General features: G+C 51.3%; 4 protein-coding genes across 4 annotated transcripts; 3 read left to right on the top strand and 1 right to left on the bottom strand.

Annotated features, from left to right (window-relative positions):
* Positions 1-146: 146 nt before the first annotated feature.
* Positions 147-4,007, bottom strand: RhiXN_01685 (Brix domain protein; the record flags this gene model as incomplete). The annotated part of the gene is made up of 13 exons (XM_043321504.1): positions 147-454; positions 506-974; positions 1,031-1,137; positions 1,196-1,482; positions 1,539-1,795; positions 1,857-1,927; positions 2,009-2,135; positions 2,204-2,583; positions 3,206-3,279; positions 3,329-3,584; positions 3,637-3,769; positions 3,833-3,930; positions 3,983-4,007. 13 exons carry the CDS (start codon positions 4,005-4,007, stop codon positions 147-149), a joined length of 2,592 nt encoding a protein of 863 aa, XP_043187327.1.
* Positions 4,008-8,747: 4,740 nt separating this feature from the next.
* On the top strand, positions 8,748-11,803 carry RhiXN_01684 (methyltransferase domain protein; the record flags this gene model as incomplete). Its single annotated transcript, XM_043321503.1, has 9 exons — positions 8,748-9,730; positions 9,781-9,861; positions 9,918-9,991; positions 10,044-10,164; positions 10,223-10,264; positions 10,318-10,375; positions 10,425-10,463; positions 10,518-11,521; positions 11,581-11,803. The coding sequence occupies 9 exons, from the start codon at positions 8,748-8,750 to the stop codon at positions 11,801-11,803; spliced, it is 2,625 nt and encodes an 874-aa protein (XP_043187326.1).
* A 621-nt stretch (positions 11,804-12,424) lies between these two features.
* Positions 12,425-12,784, top strand: RhiXN_01683 (3-deoxy-7-phosphoheptulonate synthase; the record flags this gene model as incomplete). The annotated part of the gene is made up of 3 exons (XM_043321502.1): positions 12,425-12,481; positions 12,535-12,569; positions 12,622-12,784. 3 exons carry the CDS (start codon positions 12,425-12,427, stop codon positions 12,782-12,784), a joined length of 255 nt encoding a protein of 84 aa, XP_043187325.1.
* A 201-nt stretch (positions 12,785-12,985) lies between these two features.
* On the top strand, positions 12,986-15,827 carry RhiXN_01682 (3-deoxy-7-phosphoheptulonate synthase; the record flags this gene model as incomplete). The annotated part of the gene is made up of 9 exons (XM_043321501.1): positions 12,986-13,128; positions 13,491-13,628; positions 13,747-14,015; positions 14,072-14,133; positions 14,187-14,272; positions 14,327-14,629; positions 14,961-15,410; positions 15,464-15,533; positions 15,615-15,827. The coding sequence occupies 9 exons, from the start codon at positions 12,986-12,988 to the stop codon at positions 15,825-15,827; spliced, it is 1,734 nt and encodes a 577-aa protein (XP_043187324.1).
* Between the last annotated feature and the right edge of the window lie 137 nt (positions 15,828-15,964).

Genomic DNA, 15,964 nt, shown 5'->3' with positions numbered 1-15,964 from the left:
AAAAGCGAACATGAAAAAAGACGAGTAAGTGCATATACACGAATCAAAAGCTATTCGACAAGAAGCAACACGTTATAAGGATGTGTCAAAAGACAGACAGTCATGCATCTTCATAAATTTATCTAGTTGTGGTATCGCGATGGCGTTCACCGACGCGGCATGTTGCCTTGTTGCATCCACATTTGTGATTGTTGAGGAGGCTGGGACCCCGCTTGGCCAATGGGAGCACCAGGCACTGAGCCAGCACTCATACCCGAGGGCATACCGCCAGCGTTTAGACCGCTATATTGGCCGTGATGGTACCCGGGCATCATATTGGCAGAAGCACCCCCTTCGCGAGGGTAACCATACATGCCGGGTTGGTCGAGATGATGCTGTCCGTGATGGTGATGAGGCAAGGTCGGGGAATGAGTGGGATGTGAGCCATACGCAGCTCCCGCTCCGGATACGCCACCTAGACAAAAATCAGAATGCCATCACCAGCGCGACAGACAAAAAAACATACCGTGAGCTTGCTGCATGCTCAGAGTAGGAGACGTAGAGGGCATACTGTCTGATGGGCTCGGAATGCTCTTAGCCATATTGCCTCCGGGAACCGCACCACTGCTGCTGTTGGTACGACGACGTCTGCGGCCCTTGGCAGAGCCCATGTTGGGACTGTCGCCACTTCCTTCGCCGTCATCTTCCCCCTCAGCATCGTTATTCGGAGAGGCAGCTCCGGTCATGCCGAGTGACATTGCTGTAGGGCGTTGGCGCCCCGTTGGTGGTGGCGGGGGCATACCAGGCGCGGCAGCAGACGCCCCACCCGGCAGAGTACCATTGGGAGCATTGAGACAGGCTTGAATTAAATTCTTACCCTCTGGTTGGGTGACCAGAGGCTGAAGTTTTGCGGTAGTAAACGTATAGACAAGTCCGGTTTCTGATACAACGAGCAGCAGCACTTGCGTACCCGTGAGCGTTGACAACTCGTATGCCTAGCACACACACAGTGTCAGAGTATGATAATTAGAACATGCGTATGGCCACACACCTTCTTCATGATACCAGCCTTTCGCTTGGAGAAAGTAATATGCCTTCGGCTCTTGTCTTGAATAAATTCAATCTTGATCTTGCGACGGCCTGCCTTCTTCTCGGTACCTAGGAGAATAAAATCAGAAAATGCAGGTGCAAATCTCAACAGATAATGGCCCACTACCTTTGCGTGGACCACCATCGTCATCATCATCATCTTCACCGTCTTCACCGTCTTCTTGGTGAAAGACGTCGTCGCCGGCGCCAGTGGCACTGGAAGGAGTTGGGAAACCTCCAGTAGTAGGACCACCCGAGACAGGGGCGCCGGTGGTGGCAGGCAATCCCGAGTTGGTGCCAGTGTGCAAATCGGGAGGACGAGGACGCTTAGAGCGGGGAGACGTAACCATGTTCGGAGGAGGTCCAGTTGAGACGGGGGCAGATTGGGGATATGTTGAAGGAGCAGACATTTGCCTAGTCGAGAACACTGTTGAGAAAGAAAAGTTCTGAAATAGTGTGTATTTACGTACCTAAGTGTTGGTGGGGGTGCAAGTATGTGCAAGAAAAGTAAAAGCGATCGCGGAGGGAGCTTGATCGAGGATAATTTGATAGCACGGTTTGGGCGAGGCAAGGTCAAGACCAAGTTTGGCAAGTGAATGAGAGCGCGAATATGGAAGGGTGGGTTGTCAGTACGGATATAGTTCAAGTGGCGTGGCGACATACCTAGAGGTGGTCCGTGCGCAGCAACCAGGCAGATGTTGACGATGAGGGGATCTGCGGAGATGATCTGTAAGAGACATATCGAGAAATGAGAATTGGGTGAATGGAATGGAGCAGTGCGGACATACGGAGGGTGCGATGGAGAAAATAGGGAAATGGAATATGGAAATAGACCAGATGAAGACAAGAAGGGCGGGAGCTGAAAGCACGAGAAAGCGGGGGTGTCAGGATCAGGACGACCAAAGCGTCGAGATGGGGCAACAGGCGGTTGTGTAAATACGGAATCGCCAATGAGCGAGGCCCTGAGGCGGCATGTGCCCCCGAATGGTGCGAAGATCCGATCTCGAGGACCGAGGAACAGTGGAGAGTGTATGGGGCATAGCGAGTACGTACCTAACGCGGCTTGCCTATTCAGACGGGGGAGGATAAGAGACAGTTAGTGAAGCGGCCAATAAAGCTGAAAAGAGCTTCGGACGATGGGACCGGAAGCAAACATGGACACATTCAGCGAGTGCTTGCGCCAATTGGAATCGAAGCAGGCCCCATTATTGCGCACAAAACCAATACCCCGGAAGATAGGGGCACCAATATCCATTCGTGGGTCTAGAATGAGAGGGCGGCGCGTGCGGGAGGCTGTGATGATGATGTGGGTCTCACCTACGATCTGTCCTATTCCGTTGGTGTTGCGTCTCCAGGCGGATGTGGCAAGGGCAACGCGGGGAAAGCGCCCACTTTTTAGCGAAATGGCAAGCTCTCCGTGAAAGGAAGGAACATATCCAACTAGTGGGGCGATCGACTCAACAATCGAGACGTACCCATATTCCCACACCACATCACGAGCTGATCTTACTCGTACTGCGGCACAGGCACGTCGGCCTCCTCGTACCCCCGATGACCGCCACCCGCCTTGCCACCAATGGCTCTACCCCTCACTGGCACCTAGCTTGCGCATACATCTTTGCCTTCTGCTCCAGCCTGAAAATTTTCGCTCATCTGCCACGTCCGCTTCCGACTCGGGCAGTTCTCCTTCCTCATGTGATCAGGGTCTAGATAGATGTACATATAGAAGCCGCATTCAGACAGCACCCCAAAAATGTCCAAGCGGTCACACCCTTGGATCTCCTAATTCATTCGCCGAACTTCCATCATATTCCATTCCCAGCCATTGAAAGCTTATCGGCGAGTTCCGCCCTATAGTTGCAAATCAAAACACAATCACGTGGTCAAATATACAGCCCTCCCAACAGCAATGGGCTCATTTTGGATTAAATCATTATGCAAAAAAGGGATGTAGGCTCGTCGGTACAAATAACATACGGCACCGAGCGTGCTACAGCTGTCTTCGCTTTTTAGCCGTACGGGTGTAATGAGAAAGAACCCATTCCTTGTCAGCCGTGGCTTGTTCAATGGTGCCTTGCCGAATTTCGTATGCTAAACTACTGTCAACGAAAGTTCGTACGAGCGCGCGCATACCTACGTTTCATTTCGAACCGAGGCCCGACTTCAGCCAGTTGAACTTCCTTGTGGGATGTTTTCGCGAACACATGGTGCCTATCTCAGATGTTAATAATATTCTACACAACAAACCAACCTTGCTCACCTGAACGAAATGAAGTCGTTCTCATTCGCAAACGTCATTACTCGCGTTGCATCTGGTTTAGGCACCGGGAACAAGTACCGCAGAGCGTCCATCACCCGTTTGCCTAGCTTTGAGCTAAACCCCTCGAATATCAAATGTGGGTATTGCTCCGACACTGTTGACTGGTTGTACGTCGCAATGTCATGTCGCAATCCCACATTGTGCAGCGAAAAATACAGTGTAGGTCCGTGAGGAAAGTGGGAGACAATAAGGGCGTCTACGCAATCGGTTTGACAAAAATGCTGAAATGGCCTGTTGAACGCACTCACCTGGAACACCTCGGTGCTCATGCAGTACAACCAAGTCCGTCACATCGTTGGCTCGACATGCATCTGCCAGCTCTTTTACAACGTAATTACCACGATTGATTCGAGTCGAGTTGGGAAAGACCAGTCTCATCTCCTATTCGCCCATGACAGTCAGTCAACCCAGACTAGCCAACTCTGGCATCTTACTTTGGCAAACTGCAGTAACTTCGAGCTCGGATCTCGACGTTGTAATAACGATCTTTGGGTCCATAATTCCAGCACGCGAGTACTCGTCATCGATGTGAGTCGTGGGTTCTGACAAGTCTTTAGACCCCAGAATGCTTGCTCCTTGTGTATTTTGACTCACCAGCCTGGGACTCGTCCATGCTCATGACTTTCCCAACTCGGTAGCATCCTTTCTTAATTCGGTGGGTAATTGTTTCCCAGATGCAAGTGCATCTTTGAGTTTTTGTTTCCGCTCATACGTTTGGCGCTCTTGCGCCTCTTGGGATTTGCGGTAAATATACTCTCGACGTTCACGGGCTTGGCGACGAATCTATCATAGCTATGTGTTGGTGAGTCGCACTGAGATAATGTGGCAAGCATAGACATACCATGTTGGCGTGGCGTAAAATTAAAAACTGTGGAGGACCAAAACGAGCGGCCAAAAAATCGAAGCTAGTGGCTGTGTTAAACCCTTAACACGGCGCTTCTGAGCCGGCCTCGATGGCACGACAGGCTTCATTCCAGCACTCGTTTAGGTGGATGCAATGGTCATGACCATCATGCCCAATAATATTCTTGGATGCCTGTCTGTTATTTCAACCAGCGCACGCCGTCATACGGTATCTCTACGCAATCTGTTGATCGACAAGCCAGCATTTGAATCTGGGTCCAGCCTCGAGTCTTTACTAGGCTCATCGACAACGATAAACACCAAGATCTCTCTTGCCGCTCACTCGAGTGATCTCATGTCCGTCTAGGCCCAGTAGCCCTCTGACTGTTCGCCTCAATATGCGTCCCCCCAAAATGACAGAAGTCCTCACTCAAAGGCTATTTCGGGGGTCGCCGTTACTGCTTGTCCTCTTGTCTCTATACTTGAACCGTACATATGGACTCTTTTCAGCAAACACGTGTCAATTCATAGCTACGACTGACATGGATATTCGGCGATCAACTGGCACAAGCCTCTCCCGAGGCCATTGCGATTCCTGTGGCCTGAGTTCTTAATTCGAATAAGACACACAGCTCATTTTGGCTGGGTAAGAAGTTCCGTTACCGAGCTATTTGCCATTCCCAGTGATGAACTCTCATGGGTCGCAAACACACGCCGAAGATCTGAGTACGAACAATCCCGCATCTGTTGCACATTACTCCTTCCTTCTCCTCTCCCTCTCCGCATCTTTCCCACATTCCCATGGCGCTCCGCAGCAATTGAGCAAGTGGTCTTTCGGGATAGGCGTAAGTAACATGTGTCGGCCCCGATTCCGATCCTTTCATCCGAGCATACAATCGCGGACCTAGCCCCTCCCCCTCAGCCACTACTTATTGCCCTGTAGGAAGCGCTGTCTGGCTTCGACAGCAAATCTAACGCCGCGTGTGCGAAGAGACGCGCCAGGGGGTGGGAGTTCTCCTATCTTTCGCCGGTTAATGCACCCCTCGTTTAGGTCTGGGCTTGTCAGCAAGAGGGATAACCAGATAGTCCTTGGCTAGTGAATTGACTGATGTGGTCTCGGCAAGAATCACACAACGTGATAGCGGGGGAATGGGTACAGGGGGCTTGAAACTCAAAGACGTCCTTCTTGCTCGCCCTTGGTCCATGCTAACCCCCTCGAGCAGGCGGGCACAGCGTGACTTCATGCGTCCTTGCATCTAATCTTATGATTGGAGTGTTGGTTACGATAGCCCGGACCGTATATGCGATCTTACAGGAGTGTAAGATGATGTACAGACCAAGCCTGGATGGTGAGTTCTTTCACACTTTCACAGCAACTCCCCTTTCGCCTCCTTTGCCATGTTTCCTCGACCACTCGGTGCGGCAGAGCGGACTCGTAGATGTGGCAAGCCCGCATGCCACCAGCCGCAATTTGTGCACACTCACGTCAATCCTCAGCTTGCCCCTGTATCATTCTCGCCCTGCTCTCTCTCCCCCTGGACCATCCACTATTCCCCTGATAATCTTAACCTTTCCTCGTGCGTTGAGTGTGTATCGTAAGCTGACAATGTGTAAGATGTGCCGCCATTGATGAATAGGAACTAGAGTGCGCCCTTGACTACGTGTGAAGGCGGGGTAATTTTTACTACTGTCCCACGCGATGGAGTCTTGTCCATCGCTCCAAGCCGCTCTAGTGCGAATTTGGTGCCTATTTTTTTTTGTCTGTTGTGTCTTTCATCATTCGCTCGGAGTTGCTCTTGTCGTAAAAGACACGAAGCCCAGCGTCTATCACTGCGGATTTCGCCAGACCGCAATCTTTAGTCTTTTGTTTTGATGTAAGTGTGCAGTGCGCTATGAAATGCTAACAAGAACCAGTAGGCGACTGGGAAAATCCTAGTCTAGTGGAGATCTTGAGACATATCCCCTCAAGGTAGCTAGTGCGCATGTATGCGGCCCAAAGGCAAGGAATTTCATCCAAACCCACTAACTTGCCTTGAGCATTCAATGTGATTAACCTTTAGTAAGGCTACTGGGTTTCAGTGGTGGTAAGTGAGTTTAAGTGACATACACACGAAAATCTCCCCATCTCCCTCTCCAAATCGAATGACCTTCAATAGGAACCTCGCAATGTGCGATCTGACCGATTGACATCTCCCGATTCCAGCGTTCGAGAGACAAGCCCCACCTCGAGATCAATGTTTTGCATGAGTTCAACCTGCCGACTCCACCCGACACTCCAACAACCTTGCTCGATTCGATTCTCTCAGTCTAACAATGGCGGACATTCCAAGACCCACGCACAATCACTTTAGCGACATGCAACTCCACCTTGAGAGTCTAACCGTCCGACGTTCTATCATAACCTCCACCGCCGACGTTAACGCAGCACCAGCAGTCCCCAGATGCCGTACGTGCCTTTTTTTTTTGTCACGGCTGGAATCTATTACGATGTACACAACGCCACCAACACGAGGTTGGCGACCTGGCTTGTTCCGGGCGCAATCGCCCAAGAACTTGCGCCTTTTTTTTCATTCCCGAGTATTAAACTCTACCATGCCTGTCTCTTCCTCTCTATTTCTATCTTTTTTTTGTCCTTGCGCGTGTGGCACTTTTGATAGCAGACACACACATACATTTGCTCCCCAAGTTTAGCCGGAATTAAGTTCACCATCTTGAGCTTATCGGAGCTGGACTGGCCTTTTTTTTTGCATACAAATTCACGTTTGTTCCGCTTTTGGGTTTGATAAGTGTTACGCCGTTGCTCTTGCTGTGTGGGTGTTCTGATACCGAAATGGGTATAAAGTTTTTTTTTTTGGGAATGATATCGTTAAGGTTTCTTGGCTGGGATGAGATAGGATAGGACGGTATGAAATGGAATGGATGGGTGTGTGTTTATGCGTGATAGCTATTGGTGCGGTGTATGCATCGAGTGAGGTCGTATCTCAATACATTTGTCATTTATAGCTATCTATGAATTGACTCTGTGCACTCGTGGCCTTTGTTGGGTTGTGATTGGGACCGGAATAAAGTGACAAGGAATGTATTAAATGAATTCATTTAATATACGACTACAGGACGATTGAAGTACAACAATTTGACTCGGATAAACCATTTATGGCCCATTCTAGTCCGAGGCACGGCTACAGAGGGCGAGACCCAATCCGACCCTAACAGACCACAAACACGTTGAGTTTGCAAGTCTTGGAAGCAAACCCGACCCGCAAAAGACCAGCGGGTGCATAATCCAATGTCAAAGATATTTGTGTTGCGAACTTATTCCCGAGCCATAGATTGTGATGTCCATGTCGATGCATATCATCCATACTGTCCCCATGTGCGTCTTTTTCCTCCCCTGGATGGGTTACGTAGCCGAATAACGAGCGCTCGATGATCATGCGTATGTATCATTCGAAGGATATTCTTACCGCCTCCGGGGCCCGACACGTCTTGGATTCTTGATCGAAAAACAGTACCGGTGCCTTGCACTAGCACATATACATTCCACCGATTGCACGACCAAACCCCAAAATAAAATAAAATATATGGCCTGGTAGTTCAAGGTGAGCTGGGAACTCTGCTCTGCGGTTGGGTTTCTTGCCAGGATCGTGATACCACCTCGAGTTGGGACAAAGGTAGAGAATAGCGAGCTGTAACGATTTCAGAGTCGTTTGTGAGGTTTAGGGTGTACGTATTAGAGTTATTTTTTTTGTTGCTCTTCCTATCAATGTTATTTCTTTAGACTTGGCTGAAACATGTGATTTGCAAGTGGTGAGTGAAAGAGCGCGCTGTATATGCTGGTGACATCGGACGACGCTCCACTTGAAGCTCAGTTCCAGCGACTGTTTCAAAAAAAATAGCAAGCTTGTTGGACACGTTTGCAAAATACGAGTACGAGTACCGGGGGTGGATTAAAGCCGGAGCAAAAAGGATATTCCTAAAGAAGCAACTGAGCATACAGTCTTGATAAGCGGGTACTAATTGTACCATAGGTAAAATTTACGTAATAGGTGCCCGCCCGTAACGCGAGTGCATAATGTAGTAGAAAAAATTTCCCGAGTCGATCGATTTCATTCCGGAACAGGGGCGCCACCGATAGGTTATAGTGACCGAAAAAAAGGTGGGAGGGAGGGGAGGGGGGTGTAATTTCTATTTCCACGTGGATTGCCGATCCCGGGGCTGGGTGGGCAGAGAGTGGTCATGTGGATTATTATTGTATCATCGCCAACGTTGTCATTGTCATTGCGATTGCGATTGCGCAGTGCACAGTCGACTCGAACTGCGAAGACGTCCAAGTTGTGTATACTGCGACTCGAAGTGACCAAGTACAAGAGGAGCAGAGGGACGACATCTGATCCAAAGGGAAGAAAATTGCGTAGAGACGGCAACGACGTTAGTTTTTATTTTAGCGACAAGAGGGACAATATTTCTTTTTTAGAATCTGGCGGGTTGTTTGGAGCGTGAGCGGGGTGACATGGTGATGTCTTCCCCTCCGGCTTCCTCCCGTTCCCCCTCGACACCGACTTCCACCCAGCGAGTACGACAGTCATCTCCCCCACCGCCACTGTCCATTGGGTCCCTCAGTCGACGCAACTCCCGATCCCAGAGCACACCAGGCCAACAAGCCCAGTCACCGATATCATCGTCACTTGGGGAGTCTATATTCCAATCGCTCTCATTTGGGTTCAACTCGAAGCCGATGCTGGCCGACGTGCTTGAGTCGCCGACGAGTGTGGAGCACGAAGGGTCTGAAACACCGCGCCCGGGGTTCGCCCAGCCATATACTTCCCGCCGACGAGTGACAAGCCCCGAGGCAGAGTACCCCCCAGTCACTCTCCCCGACTCCCACCAGCCCCGCAAACACCGCTCGACACTCAGGCTTTCCCGCCTCAGACCTGGACTCGGCAAGGACGAGATGGCACAGCTTGATTCTATGCCGGTTACCTATCCCCACACCCATCCCGACTGGCCCCAGCGCACAATGTCGATGCGGCGACCGGGATCAGCCGGCGAAATAGCCCATACTACCGGCAGCAAAGCCCGTGGTATGCGAGTCCGCGCAAGCTCAGAGCTTTCCAGACCCTCCCATTCCCTCTCGGCCATTCTCCAGAGCGACGATATGCCGCCTTCCCCGTTACCATTACCCCCCGTACCGTCCTATTCCGCCGAGAGTGCACTTGTCGATGATTCCGATGTCGATGCGCCCACTACGCCTTCTCTCACTACTGCCCCCAGCTGCACCGCTTCTCGCTCCAACTCGGACGCACGTTCTCCCTCGTCTGCCACTCCCAAACCATCCATGTCCAATCTCGACGACTCTGCCAGGCGTCCAAGCGATCCCCAGTCCAGGCAGCACCATTCCAACTACTTCAAGCTCAAGGGGCCGTCCAAAGAGCGGTGCCACGCCTTTAATCCCAGTGTCGCTCCTTATCCCTTGTCCTATTCTCCCAAGTTGCTTGACCAGTCAGCCCTTTTAATCTCCTCCGCCAAACACTCACCAATTCTACTTTTAGCTATAATCTCGAGGCCGAAATGTCCCATCGCACCATCCTTAGTCTTACCTTCCACAAGTTTGAAACTCCCCCGGCCAAAGTGTGCGTCCTATTTTTCTTTTCTTTGCTATACCCGACTTGTGCTTACGTTGTTCTAGTCTCGATCTTGGCTGCGGCACCGGCCACTGGATCCTCAAAGCCGCACGCGAATGGACTCGCACAGAGTTTGTAGGTAAGCACACATAGATGGATCATCGCCCACACGTGTTCCTCACATCTACCAGGTTTCGACCTCGTGCCCATTCAGCCGAATCTCGAACGCGTGACCGACCACCGGACGACCAAGTCCAAGGATAACACCGATTTACGGTTGCACGAACGCATTCGCTGGGTCCACGGCAACTTGTCAGTCACCCTTGCGCTCGTCCCGGTCCATCTACTCACCCCGCATTGATATCTTTAGTTTGGAGAAACTTCCCTTTCAAGACAATGAATTCGATTATGTGTAGGTGGTTTGTTTCTCAGAGGTTGCATTGGTGCTAATATCGTATAATCCAGTCGGTGTCGCAAGATCGCGCGTGGGGTGCCCGAATCCAAGTGGGATCGACTCTACGAGGTGGGTTGGATCTATTGCAGTAGAAAACGGTGCTTATTCTCGGGCGCAGGAAATCGTTCGTATCATGAAGCCCGGAGCTGCATTCGAGGTGAGCTTGGTCCAGAAACGGTGATCGCTGGATCTGAGTCTCCCATGATTCTAGCAAATTGAAGAAGATATCGTCTTTCCTACCGAAAAGCCCAACAAGCCCACACCCGCTGTGACCGTATACCCTACTCCCTCTCCCTCGCGCACGCTCCCTACTCCCCCTTATCTATCTTCCACCTCGCTCTCTCAATCCACCTCTTCAACGGTCCGGACCCAAGAGCAATACCGACGATCACCCTCGACGTCCGTTTCATCCGTGATTGAATCTCCCATCGAAGGCAGAAATGTCGTGCCCAGCGTATCGAGCACCGCGAGCCTGACAGGATCCGCCGACTCGCGCACTCCACTGAACCGAGCAACGCTCGTCGTTCCCGGCTCGGCAACCAGCACATCCAACCCGCCACTCCCCGACCCTCCAGCCCGTGACTCACGAGGCTCGAACGAATCAAACGGCCACTCGCGGCACCAAGCCGCCGACTACTCGTTCCACGACCCGCGCGAACACAAGCGCCTCGAAGAGCTCTTTATCGCCATGCACGACGCACGGTGGATCAACCTCAAACCGCTCAGCCTGATCCCGCGGTTGATCCAGGAGCACATGACGGGCATGATGTCCTCCCCACCAGTCAACATGTACCTCCCACCACGCCCGCGCGAGGGCCCCATCCCGCAACTCAGCGTCGGGGCGCTCGAGATTGCACGGGCGAGCGGCAACGGACTGGTGAAGCACATATCCAAGATGCGTTCCTCGGAGCACATCTCGCACGACGAAAGCATGTTCTCGCCCCAGCCGCAGGACCAAGTCATCGCGCGCTACGTCGCGTTCGACTTGTCCCGCATGGGCTCGGTCTCCAAGGGTGGCGCGGGCGTCATGCCCTCGAGCGCGTTCCGGCTCGAGCTCGACTGGCTCGCGTTTCATTTGAGCGGCGCGGTCAACGAGGTTTTGGGTTGTAAAGAGGCGATTTGGGAGTTTTTGAGTGAGCGGGAGCCCGGGTTTCAGAGGAGGGAGTATGATGCGATTGTTAGGCAGTATCAACGTATGTCCTCTCTTGTTTCCACGTCTATCCCCCCCCCCTCCTTCTGAATGAAAGTAAAAGCTGACGACCGCGTTTGTTCAGAGATATGCAAGACCGCATCGGCCTGAGCTCCAAACTTCGAGATACACTGCACTGGGGCCCGCCCGAATCGGACTTTATGAAGACACCAGAGCAGAGGATGTTTGACGAACACTATGCCCAGGCGGTCGCGCGGGACGTGCAGCCGAGGCCACTGTCGTTGATGAGGTGTTACCGCTCGTTTACGGCGTTTAAGCCTCTTGTGGCTCCTGCTCCTGCCGAGTGATATTCGAGCGGTCCCATGTGCATGAAAGAGAAGGAGAGAGGGAGAGAGAGGAGGCACGGGAGACCCGCTTTTGGAATGCACAGAGCAACCTGCTTTTTGGATTTGCCGCAGAGACAAAAGACCCCCCCCCCCTTCCCCGAGTGATCTGACCCCAGGAGAGTCGTGTACCACCATTTATGCTTTCATTTATGACAATGTAATCTGTTCCTGATGTTTCTTGTTCCTATTTCTTTTCATTTCTTTTTACTGTCGTGTTGTGCGATTTTTTTGTGCCGTCATATATCCCCCCTTTTGGAATTGTACTCTCATAAGATTTTGAATAATTGATTCAATTGATGATTTTACAGAGATCTTATACAATTGGAGATTCACTAATTTTTTTTTATTGTTGAATTCTTCTTTTTTGTTGTTGGCCGGGGCTCTGTCTCGTCGTGATCACGCGCGCAGACAATAAGCGGAGGGTGTTGGCCAACTCGGCTATAGTGCCAGCAAGACCGACCGCGAGGGAGCGCCGAATTGTATTATTGTCTCACTGATCACCCTGCTTGTATTTAACCCACAACATACATAGATACATCTCTTGGAGCACTCAAAGTACTGGTAGTATTCTTTCCGTCAATCATGGACAACTCGACAACTTGGACTCCTTCGTCTTGGAGAAACAAGCCGATTGCGCAGGTGGGTGCGAATGAGAGTGTATGCATGCATGTATTGACTGGGGCGGGGTTTAGGATGTCAAGTATGAGAACAAGGCCGAGTTGGATGAGTACGCATTTAATTGATTATCACGAAGCGTAATTGAAAAAATTTTGGCCTAGGGTAATAGCGAGGATCAAAAGACTCCCTCCGCTCGTTTCCCAGTCCGAGGCAAGTCCCAAACGCGCACAAGGGATACCCTACCCACGCACGCACGCACGCATGGCTGACCCGACCACAATAGGTCGAACGTCTGCGCCATCAACTCACGCTCGTGCAAAATAACCAAGCGTTCTTGTTGCATGCCGGAGACTGCGCGGAGAGCTTTGAGCATGCACCGAGGCAAGTTGGCCAAGTCCTGCTGATCAGGGGACACAAACTCCCCTCCAAACCGGCTTGCCATTGATAATAATAATAACAATCATACCGGATTTCTAGCAAAACATTCGGCACAAGCTCGGTCTCATACTCTCTTTCTCGCTGATCATGATCTGGGGTATGCGTCTCCCCGTGGTGCGAATCGGGCGCATCGCGGGCCAATACGCCAAGCCGCGCTCGAGCGGGACCGAAAAGGTTGAAATGGATGACGGTCAAGGTGGGAAACACATCAAAGAGATACCCAGCTTTCGGTACGTGCGGGTTACAACCTCCTAATTCGAGGCCCAGATTCACCGCCTAGAACGTGCTTGACAGGGGCGACAATGTTAATGGCCTATCGCCATATGACCGCAAACCGTGTCCGCAGCGGCTCGAGCGGGCTTACTTTCATTCGGCAGCGACGTTGTGTTATCTCCGCTCGCTCCTGACGAGCGGTTTTGCCTCGCTCAGTCATCCTCGTGATTGGTCCTTGGGTCATGTTCGCAGTCAAGCCCTCAGGCAAGTTGCAAATATGCCCCCCTTCCTCTGCTCTCCCCCTTGACAAAGGTTTTGGGGTTGTGTATCGTCCGGGATAGAAACTTTACTTGTCAATATTTACTTTGCATTTATGCAGGGACGAATTTGAGCGAATTTCCGAGGGTCTTTCGGACGCGCTTGATTTTTGTCGGACTGTTGGTGCCAACGAAGCCGGAGGCGGATTCGAATCAGGTGGCGGGCGCGGTGTGCTCGGCGAGGTTGACTTTTACACAAGGTTCGTAGCTTGTTCTGGTTCCGCTCCCGCTTGCCGCCTGCCTCCTTCTCCTTGTTCGACGCATTGACATGACTTTATGCATTGCGCAGCCATGAAGGTCTGATGCTTGAATATGAAGAAGCCATGACACGTATTTTGCCTCTGCCTCCAACTTGCGCGCGCCCGTCGATGGGCCGACATCTCCTACATCCGGATCCGCGGGACTATCTACGAGTGTCAACCCCAATTTCGCGCCGTACAATACATCGGCGCATTTCCTGTGGATCGGAGACCGCACTCGGCAACTGGATGGAGCGCATATCGAATACTTTCGCGGCATTCGCAATCCTATTGGAATCAAGGTTGGGCCATCGATGCAGAATGATGAACTTGTGCGCCTTCTCGATAGTAGGTTTCACCCCCCCCCCTGGTCGATTGAAACAATACACTAAACTATTGTATAGTTGTGAATCCCGATCGCGAAGACGGTAAAGTAACTTTAATCACGCGCTACGGGGCTTCTAAAGTCAGTTCTTATTTCCCTGACGGCCTTGGGTTCTCGTTGACCGATGACTACAGATTGAACAATTCTTGCCTGGTCATATTTCGAGTGTACAAGCTTCGGGACATCCGGTCATTTGGATATGCGATCCCATGCACGGCAAGTGGGTATTGAATAGGATCTTGCTGTGTTTTGTCTCTAACTTTACACGTCTTAGCACATTGACCTCATCAACTGGGCACAAGACTCGTCATTTCAGTACCATCATTTCGGAGATTACATCTTGCATCCAAATCCACTCTTCCCACAGCCCTCCTTCGCGCCTTGGTGGGATCTCCCTCGAGTTTACGGGGGAGCTCAACGAAGAGGGGTATAGTGTGACTGAATGTCTTGGCGGAAGCATGGAACTCAAAGAGTCGGAACTCTCTCTCCGCTATCAGACGTTCTGTGATCCAAGACTGAACTTTGAGCAAAGCTTGGGTAAGTGTATGCACTCGGATAGATGGTCGAGTATTGATGTGTACGTATCTGTACCTGTTCTATTATTAGACGTGGCGTTCTTGATCTCCAATCACTTCAAGCGCGAACGAAGTGGACGTGGGCGCTCTGAAAAGGGGCGCGACGTGCTGTTGAGAGAGCTGGGCGCGCAGAAACAATGAGCTGTACACCCCTCCTCTGAAAAAACTCGGTCGATCTGTTCCCAAGATGTCTTTTCTTGGGCTGTTCTAGCTTGATGTTCTCGATAGGGACGAACGTGTATTGAATCAAAGTAATAAAAGTAACCCATATGCAGTACCTTTTTGATCGTCAAGAACGACGGGCGCCTGATAGCCTCATGCATTCCGATGCAGGGACCGGTATAAGAATACGGGTTGTCAAGCTCGCGCGCTTTTCAGCCTCCTTCACCCCTCGCGCCTCGTACCCGCCCTCCCACTCATTAGCACAGGGCTTCAACCCAATCCACCCCTGCGCGTCTACCAACTAGTCATGTCGATGGGCCCCTCGATCCTTACTGTCCACGAGCGCCCAAATGGCGATATCGGGCTTGCGCTTCCCAATCAAACTGGTGATATGTATGTCCTCCGTGGTAGCGCGAAACCTGGCCCAAAGGGAAGCCGGTCTACACAGGATATTGTGCGGTGCAAGGACGACATGGTGCTCGCATCTGTTGCGTGGGTTGATCCAAAAAAGGACATGATCAAAATTGAAAAAGCGGCGTATATGACTGAAGGAGAGCGCTGTGGCTCCTGGATACCTCTGGGAGATGCATGGAAGAGTGCTGCCCCGGCCAAAGGTGACTGGTAAGTAGCTTTGTCTATTCGTTTATTCACTTATGTATATATAATTTATACAGTACCGAACAGTTCAATGGTTCAGATCGTCGCCCATACGAGTGGAAGCTAGAGTTGCGAAATCTGCGCAAGGTAATATTTCGGTGATCATCCGCCAAGCCCATGAATAAGCGCCTGACTTGTCCCCTCGTTCCTCATTTTCGGTGATGGAAGCTTTATGCTCCAGATAAGACAGAACACATTGCTGTCGAGACGCAGTTCACTCCAAAGGGCCACGTTCTCGAGATGAACCCGGTGGATTGTGTTGGCGTGGGAGAGATGTTGTATGTGACACTTCTTGTAGGGCTTGCACGACGCCGGCATAAGCGAAAACACGGACTCCCGGGCGTGGTTTCTCGAGTGGTCGAGAACGTTTTGTTCATGTAATCGGAGTGTCGTTATGCGGGGTTCGATCAGTGTGGAGAGGCACACCCGGGTGTAACTTTATCTACTTCTCAATCCCAAGGGGATTGGATGTTTGTAATTCTTCAGGATCAAGTGTATAGTTAGTATCTTAAAGTTAT

This window comes from Rhizoctonia solani, chromosome 16 (genome assembly GCF_016906535.1).
Source record: "Rhizoctonia solani chromosome 16, complete sequence".
In the NCBI taxonomy this organism is placed as follows: domain Eukaryota; kingdom Fungi; phylum Basidiomycota; class Agaricomycetes; order Cantharellales; family Ceratobasidiaceae; genus Rhizoctonia; species Rhizoctonia solani.
Note: the sequence above shows the minus strand (reverse complement) of the source record. Positions and strands in the feature narration are given on the sequence as shown.